Source organism: Gallinula chloropus (genome assembly GCF_964237585.1).
Source record: "Gallinula chloropus genome assembly, chromosome: 3".
Taxonomy (NCBI): Eukaryota; Metazoa; Chordata; class Aves; order Gruiformes; family Rallidae; genus Gallinula; species Gallinula chloropus.
Window position 1 is genome coordinate 99596691 of NC_140087.1, and position 18732 is coordinate 99615422.

The 18732-nt window shown below is 35.7% G+C and overlaps 1 protein-coding gene across 1 annotated transcript in view; it reads left to right on the plus strand.

Moving 5' to 3' along the window:
• Positions 1 to 18732, plus strand: part of CSMD1 (CUB and Sushi multiple domains 1) — a gene marked incomplete at both ends in the record, with an annotated part of 1089811 nt that overhangs the window by 732717 nt on the left and 338362 nt on the right. The window contains one exon of the mRNA XM_084261313.1: positions 15685 to 15772. Coding sequence (XP_084117439.1) covers positions 15685 to 15772 — 88 coding nt within the window. The remainder of the gene's footprint in view (positions 1 to 15684; positions 15773 to 18732) is intronic.

Sequence of the window (18732 nt, forward strand, 5' to 3'; positions counted from 1 at the left end):
ATTAAAACATTTATTGTAGGGAATAGTAGATGTGCATCACATTGACAGAAATTCTTCAGGAGGAAAAAAAAAAAAGAGAGAAAAGTTGATTAGGAAGAATTATCACTTTTATAAGCATTTTTTTACAAATTAATAAAATTATTTGCATTTCATATTATTTTTGGTGCCTTGTTAAAACTCTGCAAAAGAAAATGCTAAAAATGTTAAAAAGAACCCCGGGGAACCCCACTAGTTTTTGGCTGCCAGCCAGATGTAACCCCATCTACTGTCAGCCTCTGGGCCCAACCCTTCTGCCAATTGCCCACCCAGTACACCTTATGGCTTTGTGTAGTTGTATGCTGGACATTTTGTCCAGCAAGTTACTGTGAGACACAGTATTGAAAGCTGTACTGAAGGCCATACAAAATAACATCAACTGTTTTCACATGGTCAATCAGCTGTATGACCTTGTCATAAAAGGAAATCAGATTGGACAGACAGGGCCTTTCTCTTCTGAACCCATGTTGGCTGTGACCAATGACTGGGTTACCTTTTAGGTGTTTTTCAATAACTCCCAGCTTCATTTTGTTGTATTGTATTTTACAGGTACTTGATACCTAAAATATTTAACATTTGTTTGTTTGTTTGTTTGTGTTTTGCTTTCATCATGTCAAAAGTACATATCTGTGATAAAATATTTGTGGAATTAATATATTCTGTTTTCACAAATACCTTTTTCATTTGTTTCATGTTTTTAAGGGATATATCTACTTGATCTATCTTTACAGTTTTTCTTCATCATTTTATGTTACCACTTTCACAGTGAAATACTTAAATTATGATGCTAAAGTATGTTTATCTGGAAATCAAAGACTTGTCTGTAGCTCATGAAAATAAGTAATCTGGGTTTGTTTAGAGCAACGTACTTGCTTTCTGGTAACTATGGCAGCACAGTGAGAGTGGCATAACTTTTCTTAAGACTTGGGGAAAATACTTCTCTATGTAGATCAGAACTGGATCTCTACTGTTGCCCACAACTTTCAATTTTTTTATTTTATTTTTTTACAATTCTACTCATAACTTGTTCAGCAAATGCATTCTGTTGGCTCAAAGACAAGTAGACTGAAAAACAGCTTCAGGGTTTTCAGTGGTGGGGCATAGAAGCTAATTTTTGAACATGAATTATACAGCTGGTAGCTGTGACAGCCTGAAGAAAAAAAAAACATGCCACAGTCATGCTCCACAGAGGTCATTTGTTTACTGAGGCTTTGTATGCTACTTTAATGCTACCACCTGAATGTCAATAAGTCCTGCACTCCATGAAATGCTCCTTCCTTGCATACCTATGGGGTGTTCAGAAAACAGCTTTTAAGTAGTTTTCAAAGAACAACCAAACAGGCATTTTTTTGCTCTTTCTCTTCCCATTTCCTGCTTCCATGCCTGTACGTATTGAAGTACTCATGGGCTGAAGAGTTTGAGTCTGTGCAGTTGCAGAAGGAGTTCTCACATGATACCTTAATTGCTGTTTCCAGTACCAGCAAAAAGCAAATGCTGTTATGCCAGGGTTCGATGGGTATGGCAACCAACCAGCTGGATAACCCTTTGTTTCCCTTTCTGTGATTTGGGATAGTGTCAAAACTTGTTTACTTTTAAAAAATATGAAATGGAAATTAGTTATCCCATTCCAGTTCTGGACCACCAACAGTATATATATCTTTTCTTAAATATATTTCTTCTGAGCTGCCCCTACCATAGCTGTAGGGCTGAGCCTTGCCCTGCAGTGGGTGGCTTTGAGCGGGCTGGAACCAACTGTGACCAGCACAGGGCAGCTCTGGCCTTTCCTCAGCAGCCACCCTGCACTCCCCATTGCTGGTGCCTGGGTCATGGGAAAGCAATGCATTTCTTAAGTTACACAGAACAGCCATGGCAGTTCATTTGTTTATTCATGCTGTGTTTCATTTTTCATTTTACCCTGCTATGAGTATTGATTTTAGATTGTTTGTATTTCAAGCTGAATGGAGAACGGTGGGTGGTCCTTTGCGTTTTGGGGTGAAATATAATACCTAGCATTTTGCTCAAGAAAGAGGTGACTTCCTTCCCAGTGACCCTTGGAAATGTGTGATACAGTCTGAACCCAGGCTGGAGGTGATGAGAACTGCTGCTGTTCCATTTCTTTAGCTGCTTCTCTACTGTTCATCCACCGCACTAGGTTTTCTAGGCATCAGAGCCCATGGGATATGCAATGAAGAACAAATCTTAATTTTTCTTCAGGCAGAAAAATAATAAACAAACCCCTCCTACTATTGGGAAAAGGGGAAGGCAACTTAACATCTTCAGGAATGGTTACTTGGTCCTCTAACTAGGTTAAATAACCTTGTGAATTATTTTCTGATTTCACCTATGGCAGGGACCCATAAAGATCATACTGAGCAATCATGAGATGATATGCTAAATCCATTTTCTTTACATTAACCCATCTGAATAATTTCAGAAGCATTTGCTGCTCTGCTGCCAGTGGTTACGGCCACTACTGCTGCCACTGGTATGGCAGTACCAGCCACAAACACTTCTGGTGGTGCTGGTCTCTGCCTTCTTCACTTCCTTCCTCCCTCTCAGCTATGGGACACTTTAAAAAAAGGCATAAATCTCAGTTTCAGTGGGTCCTTACATTCCAAAGACAATTATGATAGTATTTCCAGCAGAACACACTTCATCTTTTGTACAATGTGAGTAAAGATATGCAGGACATAGTATTTGCTTCTAATTATTCTTGTATATCTCTGGCTAACTATAAGATCATAGAATCTTAGGATGATTTAGGTTGGAAAGGACCTTTAAAGGTCATCTAGTCCAACCGCCTTGCCAGGGACGGAGCATCTTCACTAGATCAGATTGCTCAGAGCCCCATCCAACTTGACCTTGAATTAATGTTTCCAGGGATGGGGCATCTACCACCTCTCTGGGTAACCTGTTCGAGTGCTTCATCACCCTCACTGTAAAAAGTCTCTTTTTACATCTCAATTCTGAAAGTAACTGCATTTCCATTTAAAGGAGCTGAAATACATTGTCATAAAGATTTGGAATGTTGTGTGTTGCATTTGTATGGCTCAATTCAATTAGTGCTATGGTTATTTTGCCTGCCTGACATATTTGTATAAACAGATGTCAAATAACAGCCCGATGTTGAGTGGTTTTGTTTATTAGTGTGGGGGTCCACTGTCCTACAAATCCTAACACAGTAGTAAAATATGATTGCTTCAATCACAGCCCAGCTAGATCTTGCTTTCTTCTTTTGTCAAAGCAATGGAATCAGCTTTTCACAACAGTACTCCACATTTGATTCATATTTCTATTTAACAGCTGGAGGCTGTCATGGGTGAAATGAGACTTGTCAGCCTCAGAAAGAGGAGCAAGTATTCGTCTTTAAAGTGATCTCAAAATTAAATTCTTATTTTTAAGAAACTCTGGAAGGGACAACAAGATTACAGAATATCTCTTTCAAGTTATCTAGGGAAAAGCATAATGACTTTTGTGTACATTTTTGTGCTGAGCTAGCTTCAAAAGGTTAACACATCCTATTTGATCATTTCTGTCAATTAATTACCATAAGTTGCATTTTACACAGATGTAAAGCTCTAATCTTAGCTGGAAATGGGACACTGATAAAATGTATGTTGGACTAGTTTAGAGAGACCAGGGATACTCTTCAATAAAGTTGGAAGACCAGCACAGATCTTAGATTGGCACGGTCCTGCTATTCAAAATATATAAAAAGTTAATAAAATTCTTAATTGAATTACTATTAACATCATATTACATGTAAAGACAGAATACATGAATTGATCCATAAAACAACTATTTTACCTGTAATTGAAAAAAACCCACCCAACAGAGCAGGTCATCTCAATGGTACATCTTCACTTGTGGGTGTAGAGATAAATCTTTTAATTCATTTGGGAAACATGTTTTAATGAATAAAATCTGTAGTGATAGATCTTTCAACTCTATCAGCTGTAAGCAGGTGCAAGGAAAGCATAGTGATTTTTAAAAAACAAATAATGGGCAACACCTCAAAAAAAGAAGGCTTTGTTTTTCTCTCCCTTTTGCACTGGGACAAAAAACATTGCTTATTCAAAGACTGTCTCACTTTACTTGCACTATGCAGACCAGAATATATTTGAAGCACCAAGATGACCCCTTTGCCCCTTTCCCTCAAGAATTAACAGATTGACATGAATAAGTCGCTGACTCTGTGTACGAAAGAGGGAAAGGAATTATGAATTATCAGTTTGATATTTCACCTGAATAAACAGACCTGCCAGAATGATTGAGTTTACATATTCAAGAGAGGCATGTGTATCTGACACATAGATGCCATAGAAAATTGTGATAAATTACTTAGGTTTTTTTTTTTTTTAATATTATTATTGTCATGGTGAGAAGAGTAGGAGGAAATGTGTTGCAGCTGACATCCACCCTGCTAGTCTCAATGAAGGGGAGAAAAGAGCCATGGTGAAGTAGTCTTTTAAATGTTTGTGCTGTATGTCAAAGATACCCAGAGACTGAGACTGTATAAAACTGCACATCATTGTGAACAAAAGAAAAGTATTTATTTTGACTTTTTCCTTAATTTCCCTATAATTGAGCCTTTACAGAATTAGTAAAAATGTTGGAGCATGTATTTGTATCTGGAGAAATGTTCTGCTCTGAGGTTTTTCACTTATTTAGGATATGGTGGTTTTCTCTTTTTGAATACTGTCCCTAATTAAAACAGTTATAGACACAATTTAGGACACAAGATATTCAGTTTTATTTAAAGTAGGCTCTAAGCTACTCTACGTAAGAATGAGGACAAATTATGTGCTGCAGCTATTCTAGTTCTTGCACATTGGTTTGAAAAGCAGAATTCTGATTTTTAAAGTAGTATCATAAGATCCTCATGGTATTCAAGCACCAGGTTAGGTTATCTTGACAGATACTGGAAACTTTCAAGTGAGAAATACAAGCAACTACGGTTTTTGTTGTTGTTGTTGTTGTTGTTGCTTGTTTTTTTGTTTGTGGGATTTTTGGTGGGTTTGTTGTTGGGTTTTTTTTCAAGTCTGGAATAAGTGTTAGAAACATATGTAAGAACATATGTTTAAAATTAAAAAATGGTGTTGAGTTTTCTGGTATGTTCCTTATACAAAATACCATGCATTTCCTTCTGGTTACGTACAATGTCACAGCCATTTTCATTGAGTAGGAGGCTGAAAAGTGCATATGGGAATATAGCTACTACAAAAACCAAAACCAAACCAAAACAAACAAAACAAAACAAAACAAAACCCCCAAGCAACCAACAAACAAAAAAAACCCCAAACTCTCTGAAGTTAAGGATTTTATAGGAATTTGTGAGAAAATGCTACATTTTACTAAGCATTCACGATTCTGAAGACCCTCCTGGAATGGGACACTTGAAGTGAAGATTAGTAGTGTCTCTAAATAAACATGGGCAGATCAGCAGAACAAAAGAACAAATAGTCTCCCTTCTGAACAGATGTACTTTGCACAAAGTAATGTAAAAAAAAAAAAAAAACAACAAAAAAAACCCAGAAATAAATTGCCATGATCTACTTTTGGTTTAAGCCCTCTGTATTTAGAAGATAAGATGACCACTGTTTATAGATTTAAGTTACAGAACTTTAACTGCAATAATCCAAAGTTTAGCTGGCATGCACTCACTTCTTTTCTTGGGAGGATTGTGCATCCTTTACACTAACTGAAGCTAAATAAGTTAGTGTAAATACAGTTCTTACAATGTCAGCACTGCACTTAAATCACACACACTGCCATGTAGTGTAGGTTTAGCCCTTGAAACTTTATTTATGTCTATGCATGTAATTATTTATTTTATAACTGAATAAAATGTGTCTTTTGTTGAAAAAATGCCACTAAAGCTATTAACTGAAGTATTAAGCACAGAAATAATTTCTTTAAAATTAGCACCTCTGTTCTGTTAAATTGTCCATCTTTGGAATGTCTGATCTCTTTCTTTTCCACCTGAAACAGGAGATAAGCACTTACTAACAGGTTCAGTCTCTTACCGACCCTTTTTATGATTATAGTATGATGATTATTTTGTTTCAGACAAGTAGAGCAAATGCTTTGCTCAATTTCACCCATAAAGATAATCATTGAAAAGATTGAAATGTTAATGTTCATGCTGTTTAAGATACAGACTGCAATTCAGTTCTGTCACAGTAAGCATGTTTGCCCTCACATTGTCTGTGTGTCACAGTGATCATACCTGCTAAACCTGCTAAATACCAATTTACAGGATTTTTCTTAGTTTTTCTTTTAGTATCAGAATATTATTTCCTTCAGCAGGGTGAAAAAAGCAACTCCTACTCCATATTCTGAGTCACTGACAGTTTTCCCTTCTAATCGTGTTCATCAGAGGTGTTAGAAAGATCTATTCTTAAGAACTGGAAAAAAACATTGTCTTACCAGCATTCAGGTACACTAGAACAAATAATGAAAAATAATAAAACAATTAAAAAAAAAGCGCGATTGAGGAGAAAAACTATTTAACCATCTGCAGATCATAGTTCTGTTCACTTTCTCTTAGATGAATTGCCGAGTAAATTGTGGCCAGTATGCACTGCTTAGTAATTAAGAAAGATATAAATATCATCCTCATATGTTCTTCTGTGTCCTCTGAGGAGCCAACAGATTCTGCAGAGAGAACAAAAGAACAATAATACAGAAATTCTAAATCATCAACTACGTGTGGTTAGTTAGAGTGAATTAAAAAGAATGGGCGAGGTCAGTGGTCATAGAAATGGGGTCCAGCTCTGAAGAGGATTCTGAGTTTGTGTTGTGCTTACTCTTACTGAAGTTGTGGTACTAAGTAATGTCCCCAAAGCCCCTGAAAAATGGCATAGGAAAGCCACAGAACTGAATTTCTATGTATCAGGGTTTATTTTCTATATCAACAGCTCCACCATGGTAGATCATGCCATACTTATTTTTGAATTTTAACATCTTTCTTAAAGTCAAAACCTATATGATTGAATTCTGCAAATTCTGAAAAAATCCCCAAAAAAACAGAATAACCGAAAACAATGACAACACCCCCCCAACCATAATATGTAATCACAAATAGTCAAGGCAATCCTAAAGGTTATATTGAAAAATGAGATTAGCAGTGCAGTATGTGCATCGTTGTTTTGTTACCTCTGCAGATTTGTTACACAATGCTAAACATTTTACTTTGAAAAGCCAACCAAATATTTCATATCAGTCACCAGAGTAAAAATGCAGCTATTGCCTTGATTGACAAATGTATGTTAAATAAATAAATAAATTAGAATTTTATTTAAACACAGTGATTTTAACCCTTATTCATATTAAAAAAAAATATTCTAGTAACCTTAGGATATGTTACAGAAATGGCAGTGCTCAGTGAGATGCTAGATAGCTATTTTTAAGGGAAAAGAAAGAGACTGCCTTGTGTATCAGTAAAATATGTTATAAAGTTGCAGTATATTTACAAGTAAATAGCATTGTAGGGTGAGTTTATAACCTGACACTGGTGAAAAATGGAATTTTCCCAACTTCTAAGCCACCAAGACAAAGCAACATGTTGGGTTTATTTCTTTTGAAAAGAATGCTTCTGGATATCCCATAAAATTGCTCTTTACTACTGACTCTTCATCAGCTCTGTCATTTCAAAGTAAATTACTGAATTTCCTAAATATCTGAAAGAAGTGATACTGGAAAAACAAACAACCCTGTTTACTCTGAGCTGTGTATTTAAGCCTTACAAGTAGCTCATTTTTGTGGTCTGCAAAGGACAAATGTATAATGATAACCTTATTTTCATGACAAGTCTTAGCTTTTCCTTCCTGTCACGTGGAAAATAAATTATAATGTTTTGGGGTTTTTTTCAGCATTTGTCTATTAGATAAAATCCTGCACCCCCATCATTACTGATATTTTATTTGTTGATTTGATTGAGTCGTGGGTTTCCATTTCCTTGTATTTGACTATTATATTATACTAAGAGAGTAAAATACTTTCTCGTGACTGGAGAGAAACACTTTGCAGTCAAACTGTGGTCTTTGCAATTGGTGCAGCAGTTATCATAATCTGCATCAACTCATGAAATCACACTGGAATCCAACGAACAGTGTAAAAACTAATGACTAAGGAGATTACAATAGTTTTATACTAATGTCTTTAACAGGCGAGCACTAAATAGTTTCACTGTGACTAAACCGCAAAGACAATACAATGTACCTGTACTGGTTCCCCGTCTTCCCCTTACAACCTTGAGCAATATAAAGACATGCTATAGATCATTATTTAAATATCATGATTAATGAAGGGACAATATTTTTAAATTGGTATTTTCCATAAATCATTAATTAAAATGAAAAGACAAAATTGGGCTTGTAGACTTTCAGGCTTCAGTTCAGGCAAGTCTTAATGAGTGATGGATTTTGCAATGTTAGGTACTCTCAGTATAGTTTATGGTCTCGATTTCTTAATTAAAAGCAAGCATAATGTAAACGTATAGATTCCATCTGGTGGAACTGATTTGAAGTATTGGTGAGTGAATTTCACTCACTGGAAAACTGCAGTTTTTTGGAGCCATGAGAGTTTTCTCCGCTTACCTTAGCAGTACTTGTTGGCAATAGTAGCTTCTTCTGGACTGTCAGCTGAAGGAAATCGGACACATGCTTTCAGTGTGGTTGTCCTGGGTTTTGCAAGCTCAGTTGGCTGTTCCTAAAGTCTGATGAATTCAACACCTGTGAAAATCTGGTGTTTGCACTTGTCAAAGGAGTCACCAACCTTCATGAGACAGTTTTATCTCTAATGAACCAAGCAGTATCTTGGGAGGTTTGCATAACTGCCTGTGCATTGTGGAAGACCATGACCAGTTTCCATCCTCCTCCCCACCATGTACAATTGGTGAATGCCTCTGATTGTGAACTGTAGTTCCTGGGTGACTTGTAGGAATTTCCCTATAGAAATGGAGCATCACAATTTCAAATACATTCTATTTTATAGGGGAAATATATTTGAATTATAACTTTATTTTACTGCTAAAAAAAATTAATTCTTTCACCTCAACTCGTTAACTAGTATTTTAATCAGACGAAAATACAAATGTTTATTTACACTAAAAAAGTTAAGTATTTCACAATTTCTCCACATCATTCCCAAATGTGGATTTTCTTTGTTATGCAAAAGTAGATTTAGTTTTTCTTTTTTTTTTTGGTGTTTTTTTTTTTTTTATTTTGCCTCTAGAAAAAGGAAAATATAAACCCAAATGTTGTTTTGAGTGAGCAGGCTCTTTGCAACTCAGAAAAGCTGTACTAATAAGCTCCCAGACTGAATGCTGTGCATCTGCTGTGCCTTAAGTTGTTTCATTAAGGTGAAACCTCATATTCAGCTGCTGAAAACAGACATGGATGCAAAAGAGAGTTGGTGAAGTTCCCCTGGGAAAGCAAAACAGAACAAAATCAAGTGAGAAAAAAACCTTTTTTTTTTGTTTTTTTTAACTGCTGTTTCAAGAATGGGCAAAACCACCATTGGATTTATTTAAGGGCAATCTGTTCTCAGGCTGTGTAATCACTAAGGAATAACAAGGATATGTGGGACATACCACCAAGTCTGGTTATAGCAAGAATAAGGCTACTGAGAGAAGCCACCAGATGCTGGAGAAAGGAGTGTTATAAATATATTGGTAAAATACAGTTACCTTGTATTTTAACTAAGTGTTGACAGCTGCAATCTACTGGGATGATTATTTCCCAATGTGTGAAAGTGATACAGTGTATTTAAAAAAATAAAAGGATTATCTTTAGCACATAAACATGACAGGGAAGGGTTTTTTTTTTTTTTTACTGGTTTCTGTTGCAGAAAGAAATATTTCTTTTTTTATCTGACTTTTTAAAGGAAGAGGGATGGTTAAACATTTCTTACAAATTTCTGTACTAAAATATTTTTGCAGTGGGAAATGCTGGAGATTCAGTTTTAAATGAAAATCTGGCAGGTCCCTATGAAAAAAAAATAACAAAAGCAAACTGTGTGGCTTGGGATAAGGACAGTCTACTGGGAAAGCAAAGGGAAAGGAAAATAATAATAAGACTTAAAACAAAACATACAAAACTGATGATACACAATTCAGTTTCTCACCAAACTGCACAACTCAGACCATACAGGTCAGAGCTGTCCCAAAGCCAAACTGTTGCCAAGCTGCATGTCCTGGAGGTGGTCCACACCTCCCCAACTAACCCCCTTTTATAGTGAGCATGTCATATCTGTGGGATACCCCCTTTAGGTATTATTCAGCATGTGTCACCTCCTCTTGTGGTGACATCCCACAATCTTTGCCTTCTGGCCAGCATGTGATCACTTCCAGGATTCCTGGGTGATTGGGATTTCCTGTTTGAGCCCTCTGTTATCAGTGCAACCCACTTGCTCCACATAGAATCGGTGGCATGGTGTGTAGAAGGGACCCTCCCTTTGAACATCCAGTGCAGTACTGGCAATTAGGGTGCCAGGAGGAGCTGGGTTTCAGTTCCAATCACTTCCGAAGCAGCTCATACCCCTTCATATGCTGCCAGTATTTCCTTTTCTGTTGGCTTCCTCTGTAGCCCCGATTCCAAAACCCCAGTGGTCGGCCTTGAGTCTCCCCTGATGTTTTCTGCCAGGGACTCTGGGTAGGGACATTCTCCTTGGCTGTGGTGTGGAGCACATTTTTAATGTCTGGTCCTGTAGTTGTTTGTGAGTGAAGTTCCAAAACATTGGGGGTGAGTTCTCTAAATACCTGCCCATATTCTCCCTTATGCCTGGATGGGAGTAACTAACATTTTTGAGCAGATGCAACAAAGCATAGGGCAGAAAAATTAAATCAGTTATTTTTGCCTGTGAATGTATTTGTGGATTAAAGCATTTGTCTCTAAAAGCTTTTTGCCCCCCTTTTTATCCATTAATTCTAACTTTCTAAATTCTCAGTCCTTACATACAACGATATTTTTTATAACTTTTCTCCCTACACTGTCATGTCAATACATTAAGTGCATTTTATGTTTTTATTTTCCAGCCACTATTCATCGCTATGTGAAACAAGTAATTCCTAATACACTTGATAAAGAATAATTGAAATGTTTTGGGTTCACTTTTGAAGCATAATTATTTAATGACCAAATTTATGTCTAGATCTGTTAGTGGGGTTTTTTTTGGTTGGTTTGTTGTTTTTTTTTTTTTAATAAGAATCAACCTTTTCAAAAATTCCCATGTAAATAAATGCAAATCTAAGGAGCTTAACAAATAATCAAGATGTGACTGTAATACATTAATTAATGCATCTGTTATTTCACCAATATAGTGTCATTGCACATGTGTGACTTGTTGGATGGAACAAGGTTGAAATTTACATTTGTCACCTTTTATTTTCATCAAAATAGAGAGATAAAGTACTCATTCATTCTAAAGTCATGTTCAGTTTACAAACTTGTCAGTCTGCTCTAGAAAAACTGAAATTGTTTATAGTATCTTTCCACAATGGATTTTAGGGTCTTGTCTTTTCTCTAGCCTCCACACAGGATTTGACAAGGCCTTCTGGATTATTCTTGCAATTTTTTGCTTTAATTTGAAAGTTATTAAAAAATATATATTGAAGGAATGAGTGTTCCTGGGTGTGGAGGTTTGAGGGTTTTTTTGGTGGTTTGTTTGTGCATGGTTTTGGTTTTGGTTTTGATTTTTTTCCCCATAAGGTTGATGATATCACTAGGACAATGTGATATATTGCCAAAACTTACTAAATTTTAAATTGTAGTTTTTGCAGCCTGAAGCATGAACATCAAATATTTGTTACTAACTTAATGGCTACTGAAGAATGATGCAGTGTGATGCATCTGTACATAATAATACTTCAGTTTCAAGTCCAGCCCTTCAAAGCATTTCAACACATGCTTTACATGAGCATGACTAGATCATTAATGTATATTCAGATTCCAAATGCATCTAAAACCAGGGCAGCTTGCCTGGAGTAGAACCGATAATGTAACAAGGGAGATCTCATGTTGCTCATCTTGCTGCATGAAACATATGTTACCCCATCCCTTCCTCCTGTTTAATATTGCTTCTTGATTAAAGTTAAACACTTCCCAAATGCTGAGCTAAATTAGGATGTTAATGTATCTGCTAATTGTTTATTATTATGATTAGAACTTCTAAAAGTCTGATTTCTGTTTACAGCTACTACCAGTCTTTCTTCTGTGCACTGTTAGAATCAGAGCATGTGAAACATCTGAAAGATTATTCTTACTATGTTATATACCAAGAAAAAAATAAAGATGATCTCCAAAGCTGTGGAAACTCTAGTCAGTATGATCCCAACTGAGAAAATGGAAAAAGATCAGGTTGATTTACTCTCAGTCAGTAAAGAAATAATAGATTTTTTTATCAAATAGAAATTTAAATCACAAGTTTTAACTATAGAGGTTGTACACACACTGGAAAACTGTCCATCACATTAATGAACTCACAATTTCATTTCAACTGTTCCCGCAGAAAGGCCAGAGAATACATAAGTTTCTCAGTATATAATAGCATGGTGTGTTGAGAAGTTCCAGAGTTAAGTTTTGTCCACTGAGAATGCTCTGTCTCTGTACTAAAGACATTCTGGTGGTTGAAGCATCTTTGATGTTCTCAAACCCCCTGTTAAAAAAGAGAAAGGCAGAGTTCTGTTAGCCTCTACAGTAACTAATATTAAAAAAAACCAAAACAACCCAAAACCTGACTAGAATCTTACCTCACTGTTTTCCCTACCCTGTGACTTGAAATACTTTTTCTGACATTAGTCTCATAGAACAGACACTGTTGTCTCTAGCTGATGATTCCTTGAAGAACTGTGTGCAACTGGGATAGTGTGAAGAACTATGTATGTAAAGCAGTATCTTTGATATTTGCCAGGATTATATACTCTAAAACTTCTTTTTTACTGAGAATACAGTGAGAAGCTGGTGTTATTTAGACTGGTCCTAAATTTGTCATAAATACAGGCTTATAAATGTTTACAGAGGATCATTGCTGGTGCTTTAAGATAAATGCTACTAATTAGTACATAGCTGTGCCAAAGTTTCTGCTTAAATGGTATTTATTTTAGAGTTTTGTAAGCTTTAAATAGGAAAATTACCTTCAATTTTCCTTAATACTTCATTGTTTTGAAAGTAAAGGCGAGCAACTTAAATTTGATGTGATAAAGAAGGAAAAATCAGAAGAAAGATCCAGAAAGCATGCAACACTTTATAACACCCAAGGGAAATGGAAGTCATGCTGTATAATTTTGAAAGAGTATAAACATGTAAGACATGGCTCTTTCAAGGGCTTAAAGAAGTCTTTCTTTAAAAGAGATTGGCCATGTGACTGAAAGAATAGTAGATGACATTTCTAAGAGATGTTTTCAGAAAAATACTGCAATTTTTAAACATATACTGGAGGTGAGATGCTCACATCAAAGATGATGTTTTCTCCTCCACATGTTATGGATCTCAGTAGCAGTGGATAATTCTTCATAGTGGTGGACAAAGGGGAAATTTGACAGGGTTGAAACAGGAAGATAAAGGTCTCTGGAAGGGATTCACTAAGGCATCTTTTAATTGATTTTCAGTCCGAATGATAACAAGTGTAGGAGCTAAATAAAAATAACTCAAATCTGATTTTTAAGTAAATTCCAAAACATTGACAGGTAAAGGTTTTGAAAATATTAACATGTTAAAGTATGTACATACATTTATGGATGCACTAAACTCCCTGGTGTCACTTAAACACTAAAGGTAATAAATGGTTTCACTAATTTGAGAAATTTGTTCCTTTTTTCCCCATCTGGAAAGATAAAATCAGACAGCCTTGTTTTACAGGGAATTGGATTTATTTTGTTATGACAGCATGTCATACAACCACCATCTGGTAAAAAACACTTCACAATTCATTGGGGAAAGTAGAAGTTAAAACCTGGACCATGTTTAACAAGGCCTGCAGACATTCAGGAAGATGTGCTGAGTTCCAGATGCATGATACCTGCTGTCTTTCAAGAGACAGTATTTCTTTCGATAAACAGTACCCGGAATCACACTTTCCTGATACTGATGTGAGGGTCTGCTGACAGAGGTAGGCAGTGGCAGAGAGGAGAATTTTGCTAAGGTCATTGCCTACCTGGGGAGATCATTTTGTGCTATATATAAGGTGTCAGTCAACATTTATTGGTGTCAAAAAAAGCCCCCCAAACCTAAACAAATGCTTTGTCTTAGTGATATGTTTTGTAGCATTGTAAGGCAGGGTAGTTTTGGTTTGGCTTTTTTGTTCCCACTCCCTCACCCCCCAGTTAAATTTTGTCTTGTAAAACTTGGATTTGTATATAAGTTAATTGTCCCTGATGTTGCCAAAGCAGGCAAAGATTGATAGCTTTTGCCATCTGATTGTATCTGTCCTGCTTGTCACCACTCTTTTTGCCACTGTATACATTTTGAAACATACTACTCTGTGGGGAAACTGGCCACTTTTTACATCTAATCTCTCATCACCTTTCAGATGTAATGTCATCTGTAATTCACTCAAGCTGCTGTAGTGTATTTTCTGCAGCTAAAATATTTCAGATAACTTTTTTTTTTAAATTCAGGAAAATCCTTCTGCCCTGTCTATAAGGGTTTTTCAAGAATCTTTTAACATTAAAAATATAGTCCACAAATTTCTAATAGCTCTGGTCTTCTGTGGAAGAAACCAAAACAGGAGGTGTCTGGCTGAGCATGGATACACAGGTACATACATCCAGGATAGAAAGTTCATGTGTATGCAGGTTTTCTTATGTTCTCATTGTGGTTCCTGTTAGCTTATATCTTTTTTTTTAATGATTAATTACTTGTTATTCCACATGTTCCTTATATACCTTTTATTACAAATGAGGAAGAAAAAAATTGTAAATCTTATGTTGAAATTGGTTTGAGTTTTGAAAGGACTGTAAATTTATACATTTATATACCTATTATTATTTAAATATTTGACAGTCTGGAGGGAGAAAGAGTGGAGACCAAAAGAAATGGAATGGTATAGAATACCTTTCCTTTCTAGTCCTGCATGAAAGCACAAGGTAGAGATTTTTCAGCCTTGTTAACATAAGCACGTCAAGATGGTGACAAATACATTACTCTGTGGGTTTATCTGTATATTTTTGAGATGAATTTTATCTTAATAAAAATATTTCTGTATTACAGTTGTGTTCTTGGGGGTTTTGTCTGTTTCAAGTCACATTATGGACAGGAGCTTAAATGACATTTTATTTTCTTATGCTATCTTAATCTTACAATGGTGTGTGTGAATATTTGAGAAGGTGGCTTTCATAAAATGTTGTTTTCCCTGTCTGAAATAAAACATGGATCCAAGTATATCCACAAAAAGATGACTGACCATGGGAAATCATTTATTTTCCCAAAGAAGCCAAGCGTGGTATGTTTTATCATAACCAAAGAAGATAAACAATACACTCAAGACATCAATTATATGGAGCTTCCTCTTAGTCATAATTTATACTGTTTTAAGAAAAAAAAGAATATGCATAGAGTTCCATTTAGACCATGGTAGTTACTGTATGGGGAAAGCGAAGAATAAATATTTACAGCTGCACATGTAACTTTTTTTTCCTTTACTTTGTAGTGACCCAGGGTGGGGATGCAGTTGCATCTGATACATGTCCTGATCCTGGAATTCCTGAAAATGGGAAAAGGGTGGGCTCTGACTTCAGGTAGGCGCATTTAGTTTTCTATATGACCAAGCATGTGCACAGAACATATAACTACATGTATATTCTTTCTCTAGTTTTAAATGTGTTAGGTCATTGTCAAAATATTTACAATCAATTGCATATCTTTAATTGCTTTTTCATGTTCCTTCTTAAAATCAATGCATTTTAAATAAGAATTTTAAAATTTGTCTGTGTAGGAAAGGCCGAACTTCTGGACAGTGTAGAAGAAGCATCGGAGAGAGTTGTCTATTTTCCCATTATATAGAAGTTGTTAAAAAGCTTGGGAAACATGGCAAGTTCAGGCTGTGATGAACGCCATCCCCATGCTTTTCTTGTTTTCAGCTTCTGTTATATTCATTAAAAACAGAAGATGAGGTCAAATTGACCCCCTATGGAGAAAGGAGAGGGGTTGCTCTTTCCTTGTTGGGGAAAAAAAAAAGAAGCTTCAAGGTGTGGTAGAGGAGAGAGTCAAAGGAAGGTGATGAGAACCTCCAGCTCATGCAGAGATGTGTAAGTTTCTCTGCAGGGAATGGACAGGCAGACCCAAGAGTAAATGGAAAGGAAAACTTCATAGGAATTAGCAGGAATTGTGCAAAATCCACTGCAACTCCAAAGAGTAAATTAATCAAACCTGGTTCCTGAATCAAGGCTCTTCCAAGGTAGGGCATAACTGACAAAGGAAAAATAATTTAAAAATCTGTTCTGACTGACCTAATCTTCTTGTATTTTTCTGTACTTCACTCCAAAGGACTTTAAGGACTTAAAAACTCTAATGTTGAGAGAATCAGTTATATGCCAAGTCATGCTATCATTAGCAGCAGTTAAATGTGTTTTGAAAAACAATGAAGTAAAATAATCCTTTTTAATAAATAGGCTAGAGAGAGGCAAGCTGTCCAGAAGTTGTTTGCTATTATTCTGTGTATTCTGATTCAACTTGGAAAGTACAGCTGCTGCAAGGAAAGTTGTATGATACAAAAATATAGTACACACTTGCTGTCAAAAGGTCTGCTGTTTTAGGAAAACAAATATGATTTTTGTCTAGGTCGTTATTAATGCTTGATGTATTGAGGAGAGAAACGTCAGCTGGCAGAAGACTAGGTGAAAATGGGATACTAAAATAAAACTGTCTATCAAGATGTATTAAAGTTTCTGTGTGTATTCATCTGAGGGTTACCTGTATAATTCCACTGTTATTTTGGAGAGTATTTTATATTTGTGCATGTATGCCTCAGTTTCCCTCCTTAACTTGAGTCTCTCCTCAAAGTCATAAAGGATTCAGATCCTATCTCTATCTGAGTTCTTTGAAATGAAATACTTAATTGAAAGAATTAAGGCCAGCATCTAGGATCACTCTGTTGTTTGTGGAAAGAAAAGCATTTCTGGAAAGAGTTAACCCTGTAGCCTAAATGCTTAATGGAAAATAGGATGAAATCACACCCAAAGGGGCCATTCTCACTCCACTTACTATATATATGTTACCAGAGTAAGTTAAGCAGATGAGGAATGTGAGGGTGGTAAACTGGAAGAGGATGGGACAACTACTTTTCGTTTCAAGACTATAGCCTGTAATTTAAAAGAGAAAGGGATCAAAATAATTCTAGTGAAACAAGTCCAAAGATCCAGTTGTGTGAGGCCAAACATGGGAGAACCCAACAGAGAAATTCCCAGAAGTGCATTAAAATATCATGAGGGAAAGTCCAAAATAATTTTAAAGCATAATGTGTGTTTTAAGATATCTGAGAGGATGTACTGTCAAGTAACCTTGCAAAACATACAAAACTATATTTTGAACAGTCTCTAATATATCTTACTGTTCTTGGGGATGAGTGAATGCATGAAGTGTTTAAAAATAGCATAAGTAACATCATGTAAGATCTGATAAAGAAAACCCGTTAATATACTTTGATAGTTTGTTATTTGTGTTCATGTTTTGGGCCTCCAGTTCTGAGTATTATTTGAGAGAAACAAAATGTTATTTTTCTCCTAAAACTTCCTTGTTATAAGAAAACACATTATGCAACAGTAACTTTTTCACGTACTGCAAACTTTTTTCTTTCTATCTATGTGAAAAGTATCTTAGCCGTCTTAAAGTTTAGTTACCTATATATAGCTTGGCACTTAAATAGAGAATTTGTCTGGAATTTAATTTTTGCTTCTCTGAAATGACAAATCAAACTCTTCCATAAGAGCAGGGAAAAAGATATTTGCTGTTGCTTCCATGTCTTCGATGTAGTAAAGATACTGTGGAGACTAAAAGAAAGGTAATGTTTTCTTCTTTGCTAAGAGGCAAGTATAGACACCAGAAGGAGCTATTGTTCTTGTCAAGTTAGTGACAACTGTGGATATTAATATGAACTAAAACATGTGAAAATGCACATTATTCAAAATCTTTTCCAGTCCACTGAAAGTAGAGTGGGATTGATGGAAAGGCAGAGGGTTTATTTTCAAGACAGCCTGAGACCCAACTGATTCAGTGATGACAAGTTCTTTGCAAAGGGTTTCATCGTTTTCAGCATAATAATGGCATTCGTTCTAATATCATAAAGCAAACAAAACGGTATTGAAATTCTAACCTTTTCATTCTGTCCTCCTGCCACATTTTTACTCTGTTCATCTTAGGAAGATGGAAAGGTGATTTACAGTGGTTTCAAAAAAATTCAGTGGATCTCCTTTTGAGGGAGAAACGGCAACTCAGGCTTTGCTACGTTAATGTGATCATAATCAACACATTTTAATGTTTTTATGAGATCTCACAATAGTAACTTGTTTAAATGTTAATCTAACATGGATATAAACAATAAAAATTCAGCTCCCCTTAAATATTATGTAGTATGTTTGGAATTGAGAAAGTACAATAATTTTCCACATTCCACTGCCACTTGTAATAAAAATAGCTTTTACATTTTCAAAACAGCTTTTAAAAATTAAATTAACCTTCTTATGCCTGGTATTTATTACAT